Source organism: Eupeodes corollae, chromosome X (assembly GCF_945859685.1).
Source record: "Eupeodes corollae chromosome X, idEupCoro1.1, whole genome shotgun sequence".
In the NCBI taxonomy this organism is placed as follows: Eukaryota; Metazoa; Arthropoda; class Insecta; order Diptera; family Syrphidae; genus Eupeodes; species Eupeodes corollae.
This window is the reverse complement of record NC_079150.1, coordinates 2,159,753-2,178,041: the sequence shown is the minus strand read 5'-3', so window position 1 is coordinate 2,178,041 and position 18,289 is coordinate 2,159,753. Positions and strand designations below refer to the sequence as shown.

Genomic DNA, 18,289 nt, shown 5'->3' with positions numbered 1-18,289 from the left:
TACTAAAATGGGTTAAATATCCAACCTTAATTTTAAACCAAGATTTTTGTATTGCCAAATCTTTGTAAAAAATTATATTAGTATGTTATTCCCTCTACTGTTTCAAAATGTTCTTATTTTTTTTACCCTTTTATGGTTTCGTTAAAAATTATTGATTGAGCGTAAAATTGGTGGATCTGAATGATAACAACATTTTTAAAATACCACTTAAAAAAAGCTTGTTTTTATTACTAATTTTATTATTTAAAACGAATACTGAGAAACAATAATGAAAATTTTGGCAACGCTTTTGCCTTTAGGTTGTCCATTCATAAAAACATTCATGCTCAATTCCAGTTCAACATCCTGGGGTCCTTCTAATTCTCGAATTAGACTCAGCTCAACTTGATGACCAAGTTTTCTTGTTCTGCAAAATAAATAAAATATGTATTGAATACATTTATTCATATTGTTTTAAATTTCTTACGAAAAATGATTTTCTGTTGCTTTTTCAATGTTAGCTGCCGCTTGAGTTCTTACAACTTTCAAATCAAAATCTATATTTTCATACCAACTGGGACCACGTAATGTAAACAAGATTCTACCTTCGGGCAAAATAGGAAGTTTGGAAACAAGTGTGATAAAATTGTAAGTGTACGATGCAGGTTTACTAAAGCATTCATCACCCTCGCAAATATTATTTGCCAAGCGACATCGACTTCAAGAAAAAAAAAATTATGTATTTTCTATTGGTCTGCTATAGGTGGACAAAAGAAGAATCTTACTGTTTTTGATCAGCATCGTTGACATAACCGTAAGGACAGCGTATCGTTGTACAACGGAAACTTCCTCTGATATTTGTACAAACATCATTGCGTCCTGTACAAAAGTTTCCTGTTGCACATTCATTAATATCCACACAGGATCTGTTGTCCTCTGACAATTTATAGCCTCTGGGACAGCTGCAAACGTATGAACCGGGAACATTTAGACATATTCCCATGCACAATCCATATGTTTTATGCACCTCACATTCGTCAATGTCGGTACATGTTCGATTATCACTTCCGAGCTCGTAACCCGGATTACAAGAACATCGATAACCACCCCAAAAATTCAAGCACTCTTGCTGACAAAGACCGGGTATCTCTTGACATTCGTCAACATCGACACAGTTGGCATGGTGTTTCTTAAAACCTATTTTGCATTCACAATAAAATGATCCTAAGGTGTTCATGCATGTAGAAGTCATTGGACACACCGGTGGCTTTTCCTGTTCGCATTCGTTTATGTCGACACAACGATTGTTCAAGTCCAACTTATGGCCAGGTGGGCAAGTACATATAAAACCGCCGGAACGGTTGATGCAGTTTTGATTATTTACACAACTGTGTTCACCTGTCGCACATTCATCGATATCTAGGAAAGGTCCATTATTTGACAAAAAAAAAATATAAAAAAGTATTACCCTATCTCTTACCAATGCATGCCACTCCATCAGGAGATGATTTAAAACCACCTCGGCATTTTAAGAGATTCTCACAGCGATAAGACCCATTAGTATTCAAACAACGCTGATGAGTTCCACATGTAGATGGGATTTGGCATTCATTGATGTCTGATTTACAAGAAGTAAAGAATGTTAATTTAGATGCAGGAGGATCAAAATTGTTTGAAGTAAATACCAACCTACACAAGCTCCAATATGATTCCTGTGAAATCCCAATCCACAAGGTGTTTCGGAAGCATTAGAATAAGGCGGCTTTAATCGGTAATTTGGAACCGGTCTTTGTAGTTGACTGTTGGTTGCATATGATGGATAATAACTACGACCGGATGAGTTAATTTTTGACGCAGCAGTTACTGGAATTGGAGTTGTTGAAGTAGTTGTCAGTTTTGTAGTAGCCGTGGTACGTTTGCGATCACATCGAAATGATCCCTTTGTATTTCGACATTCATATCCAACCGAACAAGTGTGAAGTCTTAATTTGCATTCGTCATCATCTTCACAAATTCCCGTTTCAGAATTTAAAGTGTAACCTGTGCCACAGCTTTGCAATCTTATACAAGTATAGGAGCCTATAGTATTGTCACACCTCTGTGACGGCAAGCATTTATGGTTGTTGATCACGCATTCGTTTACGTCAACACAGGCGTTGGTTACTGTATCCATATTAAAGCCAATTTTGCATTCGCAGCGATAACCACCTATGTCATTGTTGCATTTTTGGTTGTTATCGCAAGCGTTTTTGTCTGTTGCACATTCGTCGATGTCTGTTATAACAAGCACAAATATATTTTTTTGTTTTGTCGAGTACAACATTCTTTCAAAAGCTAAAGTATACACTATTGGAAGTTCTTCCAATATTGGACGGACTGTCTAAAGTCTTCCAACTAGGTAACAATTGACAATTTTGGTTGGTTCATGTTATCCAAATACAAGACAACATTTTAGTAAAAAAATTGTGTAACAATTGCAAACAATTTTGTCTTCCAATTAAAAATTTTCTGTTTACACTGTTAGAAGACTTTAGAAAACAGCGGATTGGTATTCATTGGAAGACAATTTTTATTGACAGATGACAGAGAATATGAAATTATATTTTGGAAGTGAACAGGTCTTTGCAAAACATTTAAAAAACATAAAATATGAAGTGAAAACAGAAAGCAGACATTTTTTAAAGTTGAAATTGAGGAGGTTTTTGGCTGTACACTCGTTGACGGCCATCTCAATGACGGCGCCAACGTCTTGTAAAACCGTTTCCTAAGGTTCTTTATACTCAGCACGGTCTACATCCCACAAACATTATCTGGTCTCGATCTTCTAGAAATTTTTTTTTTAAATTTGGTCATGCTTTTAATCCTGTTCAACTTGTTTCTTTTTTCTGTCACTATGACACATAAAATTGGGTGTTTAGGTGATTGACAGAAAATAAGTTTATTTTTTATTGCGAAACATCTGCCAATATTTTAAGATCTTTCAATTGTGTATACATAGCTTACGCACACTATTTCTGATCCTTACCAATGCATTTGCCATGTTTTAATCGGAATCCAGAAGAGCATTTCTCAACTTTTCCATTCAAATCGGATCGACCTAAGCTGTCATCCGTGAGTCCGTAATCTATTTGTTAATTGGAAAAAAAGTTACGTGTAAGCTACAATTTCGCTTGAGAACAAGTAATAATAGGAAGGTGTTATGAGCTACAATATTTTTACAATACAGAATTTTGAGATATAGTATTTTGAAATACAGAATATTAACCATACAGTATAATACAGAATTTTGACTTTACAATATTTTGAAATACGGCATTTCAATCCGCTCCCGTAAATAACATATTCTTTTCCTCACACTATAAATATGTTATCTTGGAATAAATTTTAAAATTTGGAATAACGTAAGGTTTATCAAAATAGGAGCAATGTCCAATGTTTTAAAAAGCAGGTTGGGCAGCAGACTTAAAAGTATTGTCGGACACGTTACACAATTAGTTCCGTATCTCTTTAAATGGTCAAGCCGTTATTAAAAATAATATTGTGTACCTTCACATTTTCCAGTTTCAGCTGAGAAAATAAAACCATCTTGACATTTTTTTAAAAATCTGTCTTGACAAGTGTAACTGCCACGTGTGTTGAAACATGTTTCATCGTCTCTCTTGCAATCGTCAATTTCTTCCAGGCATTCGTTAATGTCTCCACAACAAAAAAATAAAAGTTAATAAATAAGAAATAAGAAAAATCTGGTTTGAAATTGAAAATTATTTTTAATAATTACCATCACATTCTTCTGTGTTTGTATTAAAACGATAACCTCGCTGACAGTTGGATGTTTTTACAAAAATGCATTTGTAACTGCCGGGGGTATTTGAACAATACTCGTGATCCAAACAACTGGTGGTTCCTTTTGAACATTCATCAATATCTTTACATTTACCTGTTACTTTATCTTTCTCAAATCCTGGATGGCAATTTCTAAAGAAAGAAAATCATTTTGTCAAGTAAAATTTTATTTAAAAATAGTAATGGCTGCGTTCAATCTCGTTTTGGATAGGCTATTAATTCATTTTGAGATATCTTTTTGAACGACCTAATTTGAGATAACTGTCAAAAAATAAAAACAACTTTAAGCTATTCGCAAAAAACAGACAAATATTAAAATTAAGAGTATTGAAAATAAAAAATATATTTGAATCAGCTGTGCTGTCAGATGGCCTTTTATACCAGAAATTCTTTTTCAATAGCCCAGCTGTTTTAGGTCAGCTATTATTCTCACGTAAAACACGAACAAAAAGATATCTGGGTCTACATATCTGAGATTTGTATATCCAATCATTACTTATGACTTATGGGTCTCTATCTGAAGTTTTGATAGGTTTATTGATGGTGGGTAAGACTTATAAGACAATTTTTTTTTTAATAAATAAGGAACTGAAAATATTTAAACGGATAATTGAAGCAAGTAGACTTGGAATGTCATTAATAACAAAGGTTTATCATCATATAAGGTTTTCTGGAATCGTAAAATTTTGTCTGTCAAAAACATGACGTGATAGATTGATTTTGGAGTTGGATGAAGCTGAAGATTGTTGCATCCGAAGTTTTTTTTCTTTTAAAGTTGCATACCTCGAAAACTATCAATAATATTTGAAAATAAAAAAAAATTAACTAAATTTTCAAGTGCTGATAATTGTTACGTTTCTGACAAATTGTATCCACAATCGAATATCATCACGTGACGACACGTTTGAGAACGTTTGAATAGAAAGGTGTCTTTCAATTTGCGTTTTCCAATAATAAATGCAATTGTTATCACGTATTTAAACATTTACTTACGCAGACGTTTCCATGTCGTTCTCTTCTAAAAGTTCTTCATCTTCTTCATCCGTTTCTTCAGAAAGCTCTTCAGTTGTTTGTTCTTCATGGCCTAGAGTAGGTATCTTCGAGCACGTAACACCGTTTTCATTTAACTGATAGCCTTTGTGACAACGACAGACATAAGAAGATCTTGTATTCTCGCAAAAGTGCTCACAAAGTTTTCCAACAGTTTTTTCAACTTTTTCACAAATATCCTCTAAAAAATGTAATCACTTACTATAAAGCTTTAATTACATTCATCAAAACTTGATATTATTTTAGAAAAAAATAATAATTGTTTACCGTCATTAGCTAGAAAAAGAGTACCCTCTTCGTCTGTTTCCGTTTTTGTTTCTGCAATGGCAACGGAATGAGCATGGTTGCAGCATATTGTAAATGATTCATCTTTTGAAAGAAAAGCATTTATAGCATCGCTACAGTTATTTCCAGCAGCAGAAACAGCTAGGCCTATCTGACATGATTTACAACATGACGTGTAGGCAGATGTATTATATTTTCCTTCGCCAGTGCATTTTGATCCCATATTGGCTGCTTCACGTCCTGCGATGCAATGAAGGCTTTCTTCCTCACGAGAACAACATAGTCCGAGAGCCGATAAACATAAGCCATGCCATAGTGGTGGTATTTCTGTGACTTCATTATCATGATCATTGCAATGGCCAAGTCTTTTAGCATAATTAGTGCCTGCTGTACAGCACTTTGAGATGTGACTTGAAATGTTTGCTATAATAATTTTTAAAACTAGTAAATACTTTTTTGAATATTCTGGGAATTCTAGAGATATTGAGTAATGACAAAAATTTAACTATACCTTGAGTTAAAATTTTTGTGTGTGTTAAATTCTGACCTTTTCCCTATCTATCCGTATGTAAATGTTGGTATGTAGTTTATAGATAATATTCAGTTCACAATGAATAAAATAGTATCTTATCTTCGATCACACAGCTTTGAAATTGGCCAATAAATTCTTTATTGCTTATTTACTTTGATAAATAGTTTTTAGAATTTCAAAACAATGTTGATTAAATTATTTAATCTAAACGCTTTTGGTAGTGACCTTTAAACATGAATTTCATTGTGATATAAATAGTTAAAAACTAAGGTCTGCAAAGTTTTTTTTATCAATACAGATAAACATTGTGTGTAGTTTCGATCGCAACATTTAATTTTTGGTGGCGAAGGCTAAGTTTACACGATTGGACGATCACCATTAATATTCTATTCAACCATGTAAACATCCAATTTTATTTGTCAAAAATGACAGAAACTTTACAGGATTTTGAAAGAATTTTTTGTCTTCCTAATGACAATTTTTTATTTCTAAAGTAATTGGAAGATAAAAATTGTGGGCAATTGTCAGCCAGTTTCCTACCAAAAAATTATCTAATATTAGGAAAAAATCAACCAACTGTATAAACGAACAATTTTCACTAGATAGAAAATTGGGAATTGACACCTGCAATGCAATTGGAAGACTTTTAACAGTTTGTCCAATATTGGAACAGGCTGCATAGCTTAGCGTTTCTGACAATGACGTCATTTCTTTTTTTCTTAGATCATACATTTTTGTAATTGTCAGTGTTGCATCTGCACATTTCTTATAATTTAATGGTTGCATTCAGCTAGTTAGCCAACTCTGACAAGTACAAGTGATTGAAATATTTTTTACCAACAAACATTGATTGGGAGCATTCATAAGGCTAGTGACCATGTAAATTCTGAATTCAACTGATTTTGTGAATACAAAATCTCACTGCAAAGCTAGTCAACCCGGAATGTCATATTACTGACAAATGCAAATATATAAAATAAAAAACATTTTTGTTTTAATAACTTCAAAAAATCTTTTTTGTTTTTAAATTCAATAAAATCAAATATAAGACATAATTTTAGTGATTTATATTTTAATACTGAACGATAAATTCAATTTTGAATTTGTGTGTCCTTAACGATTAGCTGATTGGTAAACGTCAAAATCAGTGTCCACTTACTTTGAGCCGAAGTTTGTACACTACGTTGGAGGGGATATAACAACTCATTTTGAAGTTCAATTTATCCAATCAAAATGCATTGACTGTAGCCACCAGCATAGTGAATGCTCCCATTGTCTTTGTCAGCTCATATTGTCATACTTTGACGATTGTTCAGTATTAGCTGCAGTCAATGTAATTTACGTTCCCTGTCCAGTCAACTTGAATATCATATTTTAAATAATCTTTTAGCTTTCACAAAACAAGCATCTACATATAACTTTAAAGGATTTGAAACCATTTATCATTAAATAAATGCCTTACGAATGTAAACAACGAAATCTCTATACTTTACGTTAATTCCAAGTGCAGGGAAAGTGTGTCTTTTTGCGGATTTGAATTCGTCTTAAGAAATGTTGACAGCTGTTGCACTAATTATACTTGTTATTGTGTAGAGCGTACTATATATATAAATAAGGATTATTTTTTTATGTAGCCTTTGCATGCTAAAATCTTTTGCAGAAGTGCAAATCTAACATTTAAGGATTAAATATATTAAAGAACTGATCTGGTTCGAACGACTTAAGCCCTATTCACATGAGCACAACCAACGACCAACGAATGAACGGATATTCGTCCATTTTGACATTTCTTTCACATGAGAGTTTTTAACTCGTCACAAATGAAGTTTGACAAGGAGCCACAGCCAAACACCATTCACAACCGAAACCAAAACAAGAATGATTTTTTTTTAGGTTAAGTACGCGCGATTATTTTATTCTTTGCGAGTGTGGATAATGTGGAACGCGAATAAAGTTTGACAGTTCGTATCAACTACAATTTTATTCGCAACGAATAAATTTGTTTTCTTAAATTTATTAATATGTGATATTGAAAAGTAAAAGTATGCATCATAAATCAAATAGAAACTATATTGCTATCGTTTTGTTAAGAATTTTTGTGGAAATATGTCTTCAAACGTTTATAAATTCACATTTTGTAATTCATTCGTCGTTCGTTGGTCGCCCTCATGTGAATACTATTTTAAAGAACTTGAAGGTTTTAAGTATCTGATTGGTGCCAAAAAATTGCCTTCTTATTAAGGCACCTTTATTGGAATCCAGAACAATCATTCTAATTGACAAGTTAAGTCTGCTTATGTCAAAATGATTATGTTTTTTCATTCAACTGAAAGCTGAGCTTTTTTTTACTCTAAGGTGTATTTATTTTCTGCACGGTGCATTAAGTAGCGTACTTAACTAAGCTAAGAAGATCAACAAATATTTAAAAAATTAGTTGATTAACATTTCCGACAGAGAAGAACATTTGTATCTAAAATTAAATTTTTAAATTTTGCAATAAACAACAGATAGTAAAGCCCTGAACCATACTATTGGCATGAGGAGCAGTAACGCAGGTTGTATTCAAATTATAATGGTTAAACAAAAATGTACTCTATCAATAAGCAATTGCTTGGATTCTCTTAGGTTTATAATCGGATTTTATAAAATTATTCAAACCCAACTCAAAAATGGTTCCTACACGCCAATTACGGTTTGTTCTGGTGTTACGCACATCGCATTGCAATCTTGATATGATGGCCATGCATGACCAAAAAAAACATTCTCATTTTAACCTTCACCAGTTATCACTTTTTTGCAACAGAATCACTAAGAAAAATATCGCCTATACTAGAATAATAATGTTTTCAAAGTTTCAATTCTGCGAACGGTTTGCAGCTATGAAACTGTTAAAGGTCGTTGTTATCTTCATATGCAAAATAAGCGACCAGCGACCGGCAGTTGAAAAAGGTTGTTCAAACGAAAATAAAAATTTAACGCTTATAGCTTTTATGTACGTAAATGTTTCTTTTATTGTTAAAGTTTTAGAACACGTTAAGCACTTTCCGTTTGTTATTATTAAACTTTCGATTTTAATTATAATTTTATCCAAAATGTCTTCAAAGCTTAAACATGATTTCAATTTCTAAAAAAGACTGCCAGGAATAAAAAAACAACAACTCACCATATGTCAAGGTTATATCCAAAAATACCAACAATCCCAAATACAAAACTACATCCTTCTTTACAAAGAATAAACTTTTGCGATGGCAAATTTTCAGCTGCTTCATCACTTCAAAGAACACACAAAACTAAACAAATAAAAACGAATTTATTTCTCGCCAAAAACTCAGAAGCCCTTTAATATTAGTTTTTAAAAGAAATAAACTTTATACAAAAACGTTTGTCCCTTTGCGGAGAATTTTTGAATTTTTCAAAACTTGCTTTTGTTTATGTGTCCAAGCATTTGGATTTCCAAAACTAAGAACTGAAACTTGAAAAACAAAATTGCAATATTCAACTATAATAAAACACACTGCCCTTGGTGTGAATTGTTTCGGAATCCGAGTATCTTGGTGTTCTCGGGAAGCGTTACGATAGCAATGGCACTATCTAGAGTCTTGATTATAATTTGGTTCACTAAGTGGCCATGTGTTATCATGTGGGCTGGATATGAGTTTATTATTTTTGTGTTTGTCTTTTTTTTTGTAATTTCTTGTTTGTACTTTGTAGATAACGCACGCGGGAATTTAAAAGATACTGACGTGGCGCGAAGACTAACAACGATCACTAGGCCAGTGTCTTTCTGGGGCTGGGTAGTATGCATTTGTTTAAAATGTTCTTTACTCTTAAAATGCAACGATTGTCATTCAGACATACAAACATAATGGATTGTTTTGTATGGTTTTTGTGCATACAAAAGTATCCAGTTCCATTTCTCTTCATGACGGATCATCGTTTGTCATACGGATATATTTTAGTTTTAGTGAACTACGATCAACGCACGAAGGCAAAGACGACGACGAGCACAGTGGTGCTCTTTATTTCAAAATCGGTTACATTCGAACGTACGAGTAAGTTAGGTTTTTATTTTAGGCATTTGGGAGTCAAAAGGTATCATTCATAAAATTCGATTATGCACCTGGTCAATATTTCATATCTTTCAGGATTTCCACCATTTGACTCAACCTTTTATTTGTTGATGAAGTTGCTTCGAAATTTCTTTAAGTTTCCTACTTAATATATACAATTTTAAAAAAAGCAGGTGTTTAGGTAGAACGAAATTCTTTAATTGGATGTGTATGATATTGCAACCAATGAACCTATGTAGTCCACAAATTGTCCTTGAAAACAATCTATTTTAAAAATTTTATTGAAATTTTAGTTTTCAAATTTAATTTTTTTAAAAAAATTGTAAGCTTAATTTTGTTTAAATTGTTCTAAGTTAGCAATAGAATTACCATGTAGTAAATTTGTCTTTTTATTTAATCTTAGTCGTCATAACTCAAAAAATATCCCATTGAGGAAATCTCTTAACATCTAAATGCCTTTGTTCTTAGTTGGTTTAAAAAACTACTAATGCAGCTTTTCCCCCGATATAATATGATTTCACCCTTTTGTACTTCTTTACTCGAGGTAAGGTAGGTATCTATATTTTGCGGAAGTTTTATTTCTGTAGTGGCCTTAAATGAAATGCTTGAGAGGTTCAAATTCAAGGTGGAACTATAAATAAACACACATAAAGAAAGAAGGAGGCAAACAAGTCCAATCCAATAACAAAACAAACAAAATGATATTATTTACCAACAGCAGCAGTTTAAGCTGTTGATGTTGGTCGATCTGTGAAGAGTTTAGAGAGGATCTATTTGCACAATAAAATATGGTCCTAGAGTGGTAGATAAGCGACGGACGACAACTACAGTGCTTTTGATTGTTTGTCGGCTAACTGCGCAATCTTTAGATTAAAATAGGAAAACAAAATTGTATCGAAGACACTCCCTGTGGATAAGGTAAATACAATAAGGGAAGAACAATCAAGTTGGTTGAAATGAAAGGTATTTGAACAATACTATCATCACTAAGACTCAATGCTTCTTTCCTGTGTACAGCGTTGTTGAAAACATGGAGAATGGTATAAGATACACCAAAACGCTGGAGCGAGTACGTTGGGTTAAGAGAAGAAAAAAATCGTATGGGGGGTCCATTTCCCTGCTTTTAGATGGGTGGCAGTTTTTTTTTAAATTGACTTAGAACAACAATACAAGAATTTAAAATGGGCGTGGATGCGAGCCACACTTATACTTCCCATCCCATCTGTCGATTTGTCTTGCTTAAAAGCTATAACAAAATATTATTAACAATATTTTATGTGATACAGATAATTTTATGTCAATGTTTTTCTTTGATCTTCTAATACGAAAACCATTTCTTATCAGTTTAATTTTTATAATTTACAGGCACTCAAGGGGTTATTAGTACCCTTTATATCTTTATAATTTAAACACAGTGTGAGCATTAGGAAAATAGGGAAGGATACCGATGCACATTGGTCTTAAATTTCTGAAAAAGCAGAGTTGGTTAAAGCATTCCACATTCTCGATGTGCGATTTAAGAAATAATCTCTATACTTGACAGTACGCCCGAAATTGAGCTCAAGGGTAAACTGATGAGCATTCCTGGAAGTGCGAGTAATACGGCCGAATCGTTTAACGAGTGGACTGCAACTGGCTAATTCAACAGAACATTGTTTTTAAAAATATCGATAAAACAACGAAAGGCAAGGAACATTGCGGCAGTGTTCTAGCGATGTAATTATTTCGATTATAGTTCTACCGCCTTTCATTTTTAAAGCCCTTTCTTGTATTTTATATGATCATTCCATAAAAGGTGTTTTTGATGATTCCTGAACGCAAGTTCCACTTATAGATAATGGCATCGGGGGTGTGTTACGCTTTAACGACAGGAGACATCATTGAGTTTTTGAAGCATACAATTCTACACGGTTTCTGACTCCCCATTGGACGAGCTTATACGCTGCTGTTTCAGTTCCACATCCGAGGAACAAGGATGTGAATTTTAAAACGAGTACGAAAAGCTGAGGGTACTGTCGTCGGCGAAATAGTTTAATGGTTTTGAAGTGGCAGACATAAGATCATTTATAAATATAACGAAGAGAGTCGGAAACAAAGGGGAGCCCTGGGGGACACCAGCATTTATTTTATGAATTTCAAACTTAAAACCATCCAACAAAACTTGTATTGAACGGTCCGAAAGGTAATTTTTAATCCAACGAAGAAGAGATTCATCAATACCAAAAGCACGCATTTTCGATAAGAGAGCTTGGTGCCAAACTCTATCAAATGTTTTTTAAATATCAAGTGCAATAATCTTACTTTCTCCAAAACGATGTAAAGATTTTTTTCACTGTTCGGTGAGATAAAATATGAGATCACCAATGGACCTTTTGCTACGAAAGCCATACTGACGGTCATTAAGAAGCTTTCGTTCTTCAAGATATTTCTTGAGCTGATAATTAATCAGCGTTTCCATTACCTTGCAAAGAAGGGACGTGAGTGCTATTGGACAATAGTTAAAGGGAAATGAGGATTCGCCTTTTTTAGGGACAGGCTGTACAAATACAGTTTTCCATCCACTCGGAAAGAGACCTGTAGAATAGGACATATGGAAAAGCTTATGCAGTGGTTTTGCAAGCGTTGAAGATCACCCCTTTAGAACAATAGCGGGGATACTATCCGGGTCAGAGCATTTGTGTATGTCAAGGTCTTTCAGTACTCTTGCAAATAGAATCATTTACGCTGTCAAAAACAGGAGGACTCATGACACTATCCGGTAGTGTCGAATTAACAGCAAACTGTGCTGCAAGAAAATTGGCTTTATCAATCGAGCTTACATATACCAATTTTAAAAGCATTTCTTGAAAGTTTGAAATGTTTGCTAATATCTGCGTGCTTCCAAGTCTAAAACCGCCAGTCTGACTTTATAAAATTTCTCAACTAGCACCAAACAAAATAGTTTAAAAGGTTTCAAAGATTTTGGCTCTCCAGCTAACGAAATTTATTTTACTGCCATTTTGTATAGGTTCAAGTGAAGTTTTTCAGAATTGTAGTAGAATACTATGCCTTAAACCTGTTTCTCACTAAACAGACCTTGCAAATTCTTTATGAATAGCAGCTGTGTCTAACCTATATGTAGGTTAAATTTAGACTCCAGTTCAAATAGACTCGGGTTTAAAATATGACTATGAATTTGTTTTGTGTTTAACATTAAGGTATGTTCAAATGCAGAAACGCATTCAAATGTTTAAAAATATTAAATTTAAGAAACATCATTAAAGGCAAACAGGGTTGCTGTTTTTGTTTCAAAATATTCTTGTGTCACAACTAAAGAAAGGAAAAAAGTTATGTTAAAGTTTTTTTTTTTAATTTACAGTTAAAACTAACATAAACGAACCGAACAATTTTTCGGTGTTTTGATATATTAATTTTTTTAAATGTGTCATAAGATCGTTTCAAAAACGAGTAAAACAAGGTCATTTTCTGTTTTAAATTTTTTGTTTTTAGCCACTATAATAAACTTGACGAAAGAGAGCATATCTGTGTTAATAATAATACTTAATTTCATACAAAAAGTTAAAAACCCTTCATCTTCTACCTCAGTGTTGGAAAATAAACATTTTAATTGTTAGTATGAATGAAAACAAGAACAATATTTTTCTTTCTTTACCAAAAAATACAGAAATACATAAATTGTTCTGATTTAGCGTGTTTGTGTTTTGTGCACAATTTCTATCATTGTAGCAAATTTATTAAAAATTTTCGTTTAACATAGTTTGAGAATTTGAGTTGGAAATTAATTCTGTACCTTTTTTTTGTTCTTTTTATCTAAAACACTGGGGGAAGCTCTTCAAGAAACATCTTTGAACACATCACGAAACTGAGAAGTCCTAATTGGTTTTGAGCCTAAAAAAAACGCATCTAAAATTTGTTCTTAACAGTCAAATATTTCTTTTTCAAAAAGTCCCATAGCAAGACAATAAAATAGCTACAATTTATCTTCTTTGAAGACTTGTAGCAACAATATAATTCTCAGTTGCTTTATGTAGCTCGGATTATATGGAATCTCGATTTATTCGGGAAAATATGCGTCAAGGCAAGGTGTAATGGTCATCTTCTGACAACCATTACCATATATTTTAAATCATATTTATTAATATGTTTTTAACTACTAGCAGAACCTCTTTTGCGTTCTTTTCACGAGAAAATTGTTTTCTAAGAAACATAAATAGACTGTTGATGCCAAAAATCCCTATATTCAGGTAATTCACACAAATTCCACAAATACTTACTTAAAAATATCAATTGCAATATCTTTCCAAATATGAATATGTAATATTCAGGAAAAATGCTATAAATAAAAAAATTTAATATATTTTTATTTAAGTCCTTTTCATTTTTATTTTTTTTAACAATTGTTTGTGTATTTTTTTTTCCAAAATCAAGTGTTTTCATAGTATATTAGATCGAGTATTTCTTTCTTTCAACATTTTGAACTCCATCTTTTTTTTTGTTATAACTTAAAAATAAATTATTTGCCATTTCAAAAAAAAAAATTCTTTCATAATTACTTCCTTGTAAACTTATTTCGTATTATTTGCTTTTTTATTATTACTACACTTATGTTTTATTTTGTATACATTTTGAGAACCCTGAAAACGGCATTTGGATACTTAATGTTTAGAACTTTATAATAACGCGTTGTGGTTTTATTTTTATTTGTGTAGCAGTCACAGCCCAAATGTCGCGTTATGGCCTTATCTTTAACCACAGAATAATTTAGTCAGTTTTATTTTTTAACAACATCGACCGTTTTCGGGGTTTTCTTAACTCGTATACTTATAGTGAAAATAGTAAAAATTAATTTTTTTTTGACACATTTTCTGAACAGTTTTTAACTTAAAATTTTCGCTAACGTTTTTCATTTATTTAAAATAATTGCTGATTATGTTCAATTTATTCTGCTTAAATTTTTAATTTTGTAATGTTTTATCAAATAAAGGCACACTATTATATTGTTATATTGTTATATTTTTAACTTAAAGTTGTCAAATCATGGTTTAAGTAAGTACCTATGTTGTAAACCATAAATATATATGCTTGTGACTAATATTTTATATTTGATACTTTTTGTTGTTGCTGTTCATACATATGTGTTTAATTTTAAGGAAAACGTATTAAAATAAAGTGTGTCAATTTGTTGTGTATAATGAATTCTTATAATATCAAGCCCTTTCACGAATTTCGTAGCAATGCAAACATTTTACGGATCCTGAAAAGAAACTATGACCAAATCTTTTCGTAATCCAAAATAATATGAAGTTTTTATCTACGAGCGCATTTGGATTCGTAAATTTTTCCAATGGAAACGTGATAGGGCTGACTAGGAATTAAGCCAATACAAAACTTTCATTCTATTTTTTTTTTATTTTTTTTTAACTAGCAAATAATTCATAAATCTAAGCAAGGTTTTTAATTTTCTTTGTGTATATAATATCATGATTTCAAAAGAAAAGTTTTTTGTATTATATTTTTTTATTTATCACCTCACAGCCAATTTCTTTTTTGAAAAATTAAGTTTTAAAATCAATAAAATTGTACAAAAATTATAATTAAAGTAATTTAAATTTTATTTAGACAGTAATTCTAAACCTTGTTTCCAAATAAATATTGTTCATTTCATTATTTTGTATAAGTATTTTGAATACTAACTTTCGTATTTGAGTTTGACCAGCTCAAAAAATAATTTAAGTTTTTTCAAAAGAATACCAAAATGTTACAAAAAATATTTAAGTAGCTAAAAGAATAAATAACTTATGTTAAATGAAAATAATAAATTACTATGAAAGAAAAGTTGAAGCAAAATAAAGCAATTTGTTCTTTGGTATTGAATAAATAGTTAACCACTCCTATTTATTTAATTTAAAAAAGAAACAAAATAGTTCTGATTTAAAAGAGTTTTTTTTTCTTAAAATAAACCTAAATGAACCATATTATTTCTTATGCGAAATTAAAGTTAATTGGTATTTAATTTTATCCTTCGAGTTGTTTTATTTAATAAATTTAATCTTATATTCTAAGGCACATACCCTAGCCTACTTATTTGTGTTTGCTTATTTGTATTTTTAAATTCCTTGTAGCGAGAAACATTCGTGTTTAGCGTCGTTACAATCGAACATATATACATCTTATATATACATATATAGTTTGATTTTTGTTTAAACTTTACTTCGAGTTTTGTTTGACCACTTAATATTGTTTTTAATTTAAGGATATATAGTTTGTTTTTTTACTAATGTTGTATAAAATATATAGTTAGGTATGTATATATATAATATAAAGTTTTAGTAGCAATGATTTTAGCTTATGTTTTAATTATTATCCTAGGTTGCTGCTAGTTTTCTCGTTTTTAGTTTTTATTTTTAGTTTGTTGCGTATTTACATTTTAGTTTTTTAGTTTAAGTTTATTCGTGTTTAAATATTTAAATGAAATTAAGAAAAATATTAAAAATTTACGAACTAAACCGATTTTGTTGCTGTTGTTTAAATTATTGTCCTAATTTTTTGTGTATCTTGTTTTTACTTAAAATTCGTTTAAATGTTATATAATTTGTATATTTCTGTTCTTAAATTTATTTGATTTTTTTTTGTTGTTTAGGATGATTTCTTATACACAATAGGATAAGTTATTGCTACATATTGTAAATATGTTTTAACTTAAGTTTTATTTTATATATACAAAGAACATTTTGTTAATATATTAAATAAAAAGCAAATAAATAAATTGAAAAAAAGTAACTCCCTAGGAGTCAGAGTCTTCATTTATAATGAAATTCCAAACTTTTAACATTTTATTTATTATAAATCTAATAATATTTTTGGATAATAGTTATACCAATTATCAGATAGCTTGCGTGTTGAATTGTGTTTAGTATTGACAAACCAATTAAAAAAAAACTAAAAGTTCACAAACTAAATTATAAATATTTTTAAATTATTGGAGAGTAGAATAAGAATCTAACATGGTAAACGTTTGAATTTAGACGTTTTTAAAGGTTTTTGATGGCAAACTTAGGAATTTTGGATCACAATTTTCTAGCTTATATTATGTACACCACGAAATACATTATACATGATTTGAGATGCATCTGATCAAAAAATTAATTTCAACATTACAACATAAGTTAGAAAAGTGTGATCATGGTTACGCCAAACTCGATTTTCCTTTTAAAAATTAAGAAGAGTGAGACCAATTATAAAATTATAAAAAAATTACGTGTGTTAATAAGGGTACAATTCATGCACCTAAATTGATAAGGTTATTGAATTTTAATTATTATTTACCTGTTTTTTTCGTTCTGTTTAATAAATCCTATAATATTTTATTTGACGAGATCAATACATTTTTTGTGTGTGCGTTTTAATTTGAATGTTCCTATTTTATAAACCAAAAATAGAAAAATTTATGAACTAAAACATAACCCAGCGTATTATAATTTAGTTTAGGTTTGTTATTTAAATAAAATTGAACTACTTAAAAGTTGCTGTTATTTAAACTTAATAATTATTTTTAACCTTTAAATTGATCAAGTTTCAATGTATGTATGCATTATGTATATTGTAAAACGATGTTTTTTGTTTTTTTTAATCTTTGTTTAAAAATTATTAGTAGTTTCTTTAGATTAATTTCACTTTTTTGACATTCTTAAATAATAATATTTGTGTTAATATAATTTAATTAATTCTACTATTGTCTGTTTTCCTTTTTTTTTGAAATTTATATTTCCTTATATGTTTTATTTTTTAACTATCGTTATAGTTTTGTAATGATAATTTATGCATTTTTTATTCTTTATGTTTAATTTTTGTATTTTTAATTTTTTATGCTTAATCAAATGCTTTGGTTCCTTAAATATTTCTTAATTTTAGTTTTTTTTTTATATTTTATAGTCCACGTGCTAAATTAAGTTTATTTTAAAGCTATTATTCTTAAGGGGTTTGATCTGTATAAACCAAATATATTATGTGTTGCTGTTGTTCATTTAACTTTTTTTTTTATTGTTTTTGTTGTCTTGTTTTTTGTTTTTTTATTATTGCATTTTATTAAAATATTTATTTTATTATATTTTTATGCCTTATGTCTTTGATCTAAATTAAATTTAATAAGCGTATTCCTCTCTTAATACATCATCATTTGTTATCATGTCACGTAGTCCCTGTTAGGAAAGTCTTCATAGCGTGACGCAGATGCATGTTCTAGAAACGATATTAAAAAGAAATTTGCTAATTAATAACAAAAAAGATTTAAAAGCGTGGTTTTTCAATGTGTATCTGTATAGATTTTAATTTCAGAGATTTAAGGACGTATAGTGTCATCGTTTCAGTCATCGTTTCAGTGAAAACGTACATTAAGAACATAAGTTGCGGACAGAAGTTGCCAGACATTTTGTTTAAGAAATTGGTTTGTCTAAATAAAAAAAAAGAAACACTAGCTTTAGCATTACAAGAAAGGTCAGTCCTGTAGCTTTATACTAGGACGACGAAAAAC

General features: G+C 30.6%; 2 protein-coding genes across 6 annotated transcripts in view; both read right to left on the bottom strand.

Moving 5' to 3' along the window:
- Positions 1-192: 192 nt before the first annotated feature.
- LOC129953365 (fibulin-1) lies at positions 193-9,361 on the bottom strand. Its single transcript, XM_056066498.1, has 11 exons — positions 8,853-9,361; positions 5,140-5,580; positions 4,816-5,053; positions 3,758-3,954; positions 3,526-3,675; positions 3,005-3,103; positions 1,669-2,253; positions 1,460-1,597; positions 765-1,398; positions 467-697; positions 193-406 (listed from the first exon to the last, which is right to left on the bottom strand). Exons 1-11 carry the CDS (start codon positions 8,956-8,958, stop codon positions 244-246), a joined length of 2,982 nt encoding a protein of 993 aa, XP_055922473.1. The 5' UTR covers positions 8,959-9,361; the 3' UTR covers positions 193-243.
- Positions 9,362-14,099: 4,738 nt separating this feature from the next.
- Positions 14,100-18,289, bottom strand: part of LOC129953176 (nuclear factor 1 X-type) — a 31,316-nt gene continuing 27,126 nt past the window's right edge. For all 5 annotated transcript variants that reach the window (XM_056066040.1, XM_056066038.1, XM_056066039.1 and 2 more), the window contains one exon: positions 14,100-17,997. In XM_056066040.1, the coding sequence (XP_055922015.1) occupies positions 17,942-17,997 (56 nt within the window). In that variant the 3' untranslated portion in view covers positions 14,100-17,941. The remainder of the gene's footprint in view (positions 17,998-18,289) is intronic.

Coding starts and splice junctions, on each gene's coding strand:
- LOC129953365 (XM_056066498.1), bottom strand. CDS start 8,958: ATGAAGCAGCTGAAAATTTGCCATCGCAAAAGTTTATTCTTTGTAAAG. Junction 1,598..1,668: donor TCATATTGGAGCTTGTGTAG/GTTGGTATTTAC, acceptor CTTGTAAATCAG/ACATCAATGAATGCCAAATC. Junction 698..764: donor AACGATGCTGATCAAAAACA/GTAAGATTCTTC, acceptor TTTTTCTTGAAG/TCGATGTCGCTTGGCAAATA.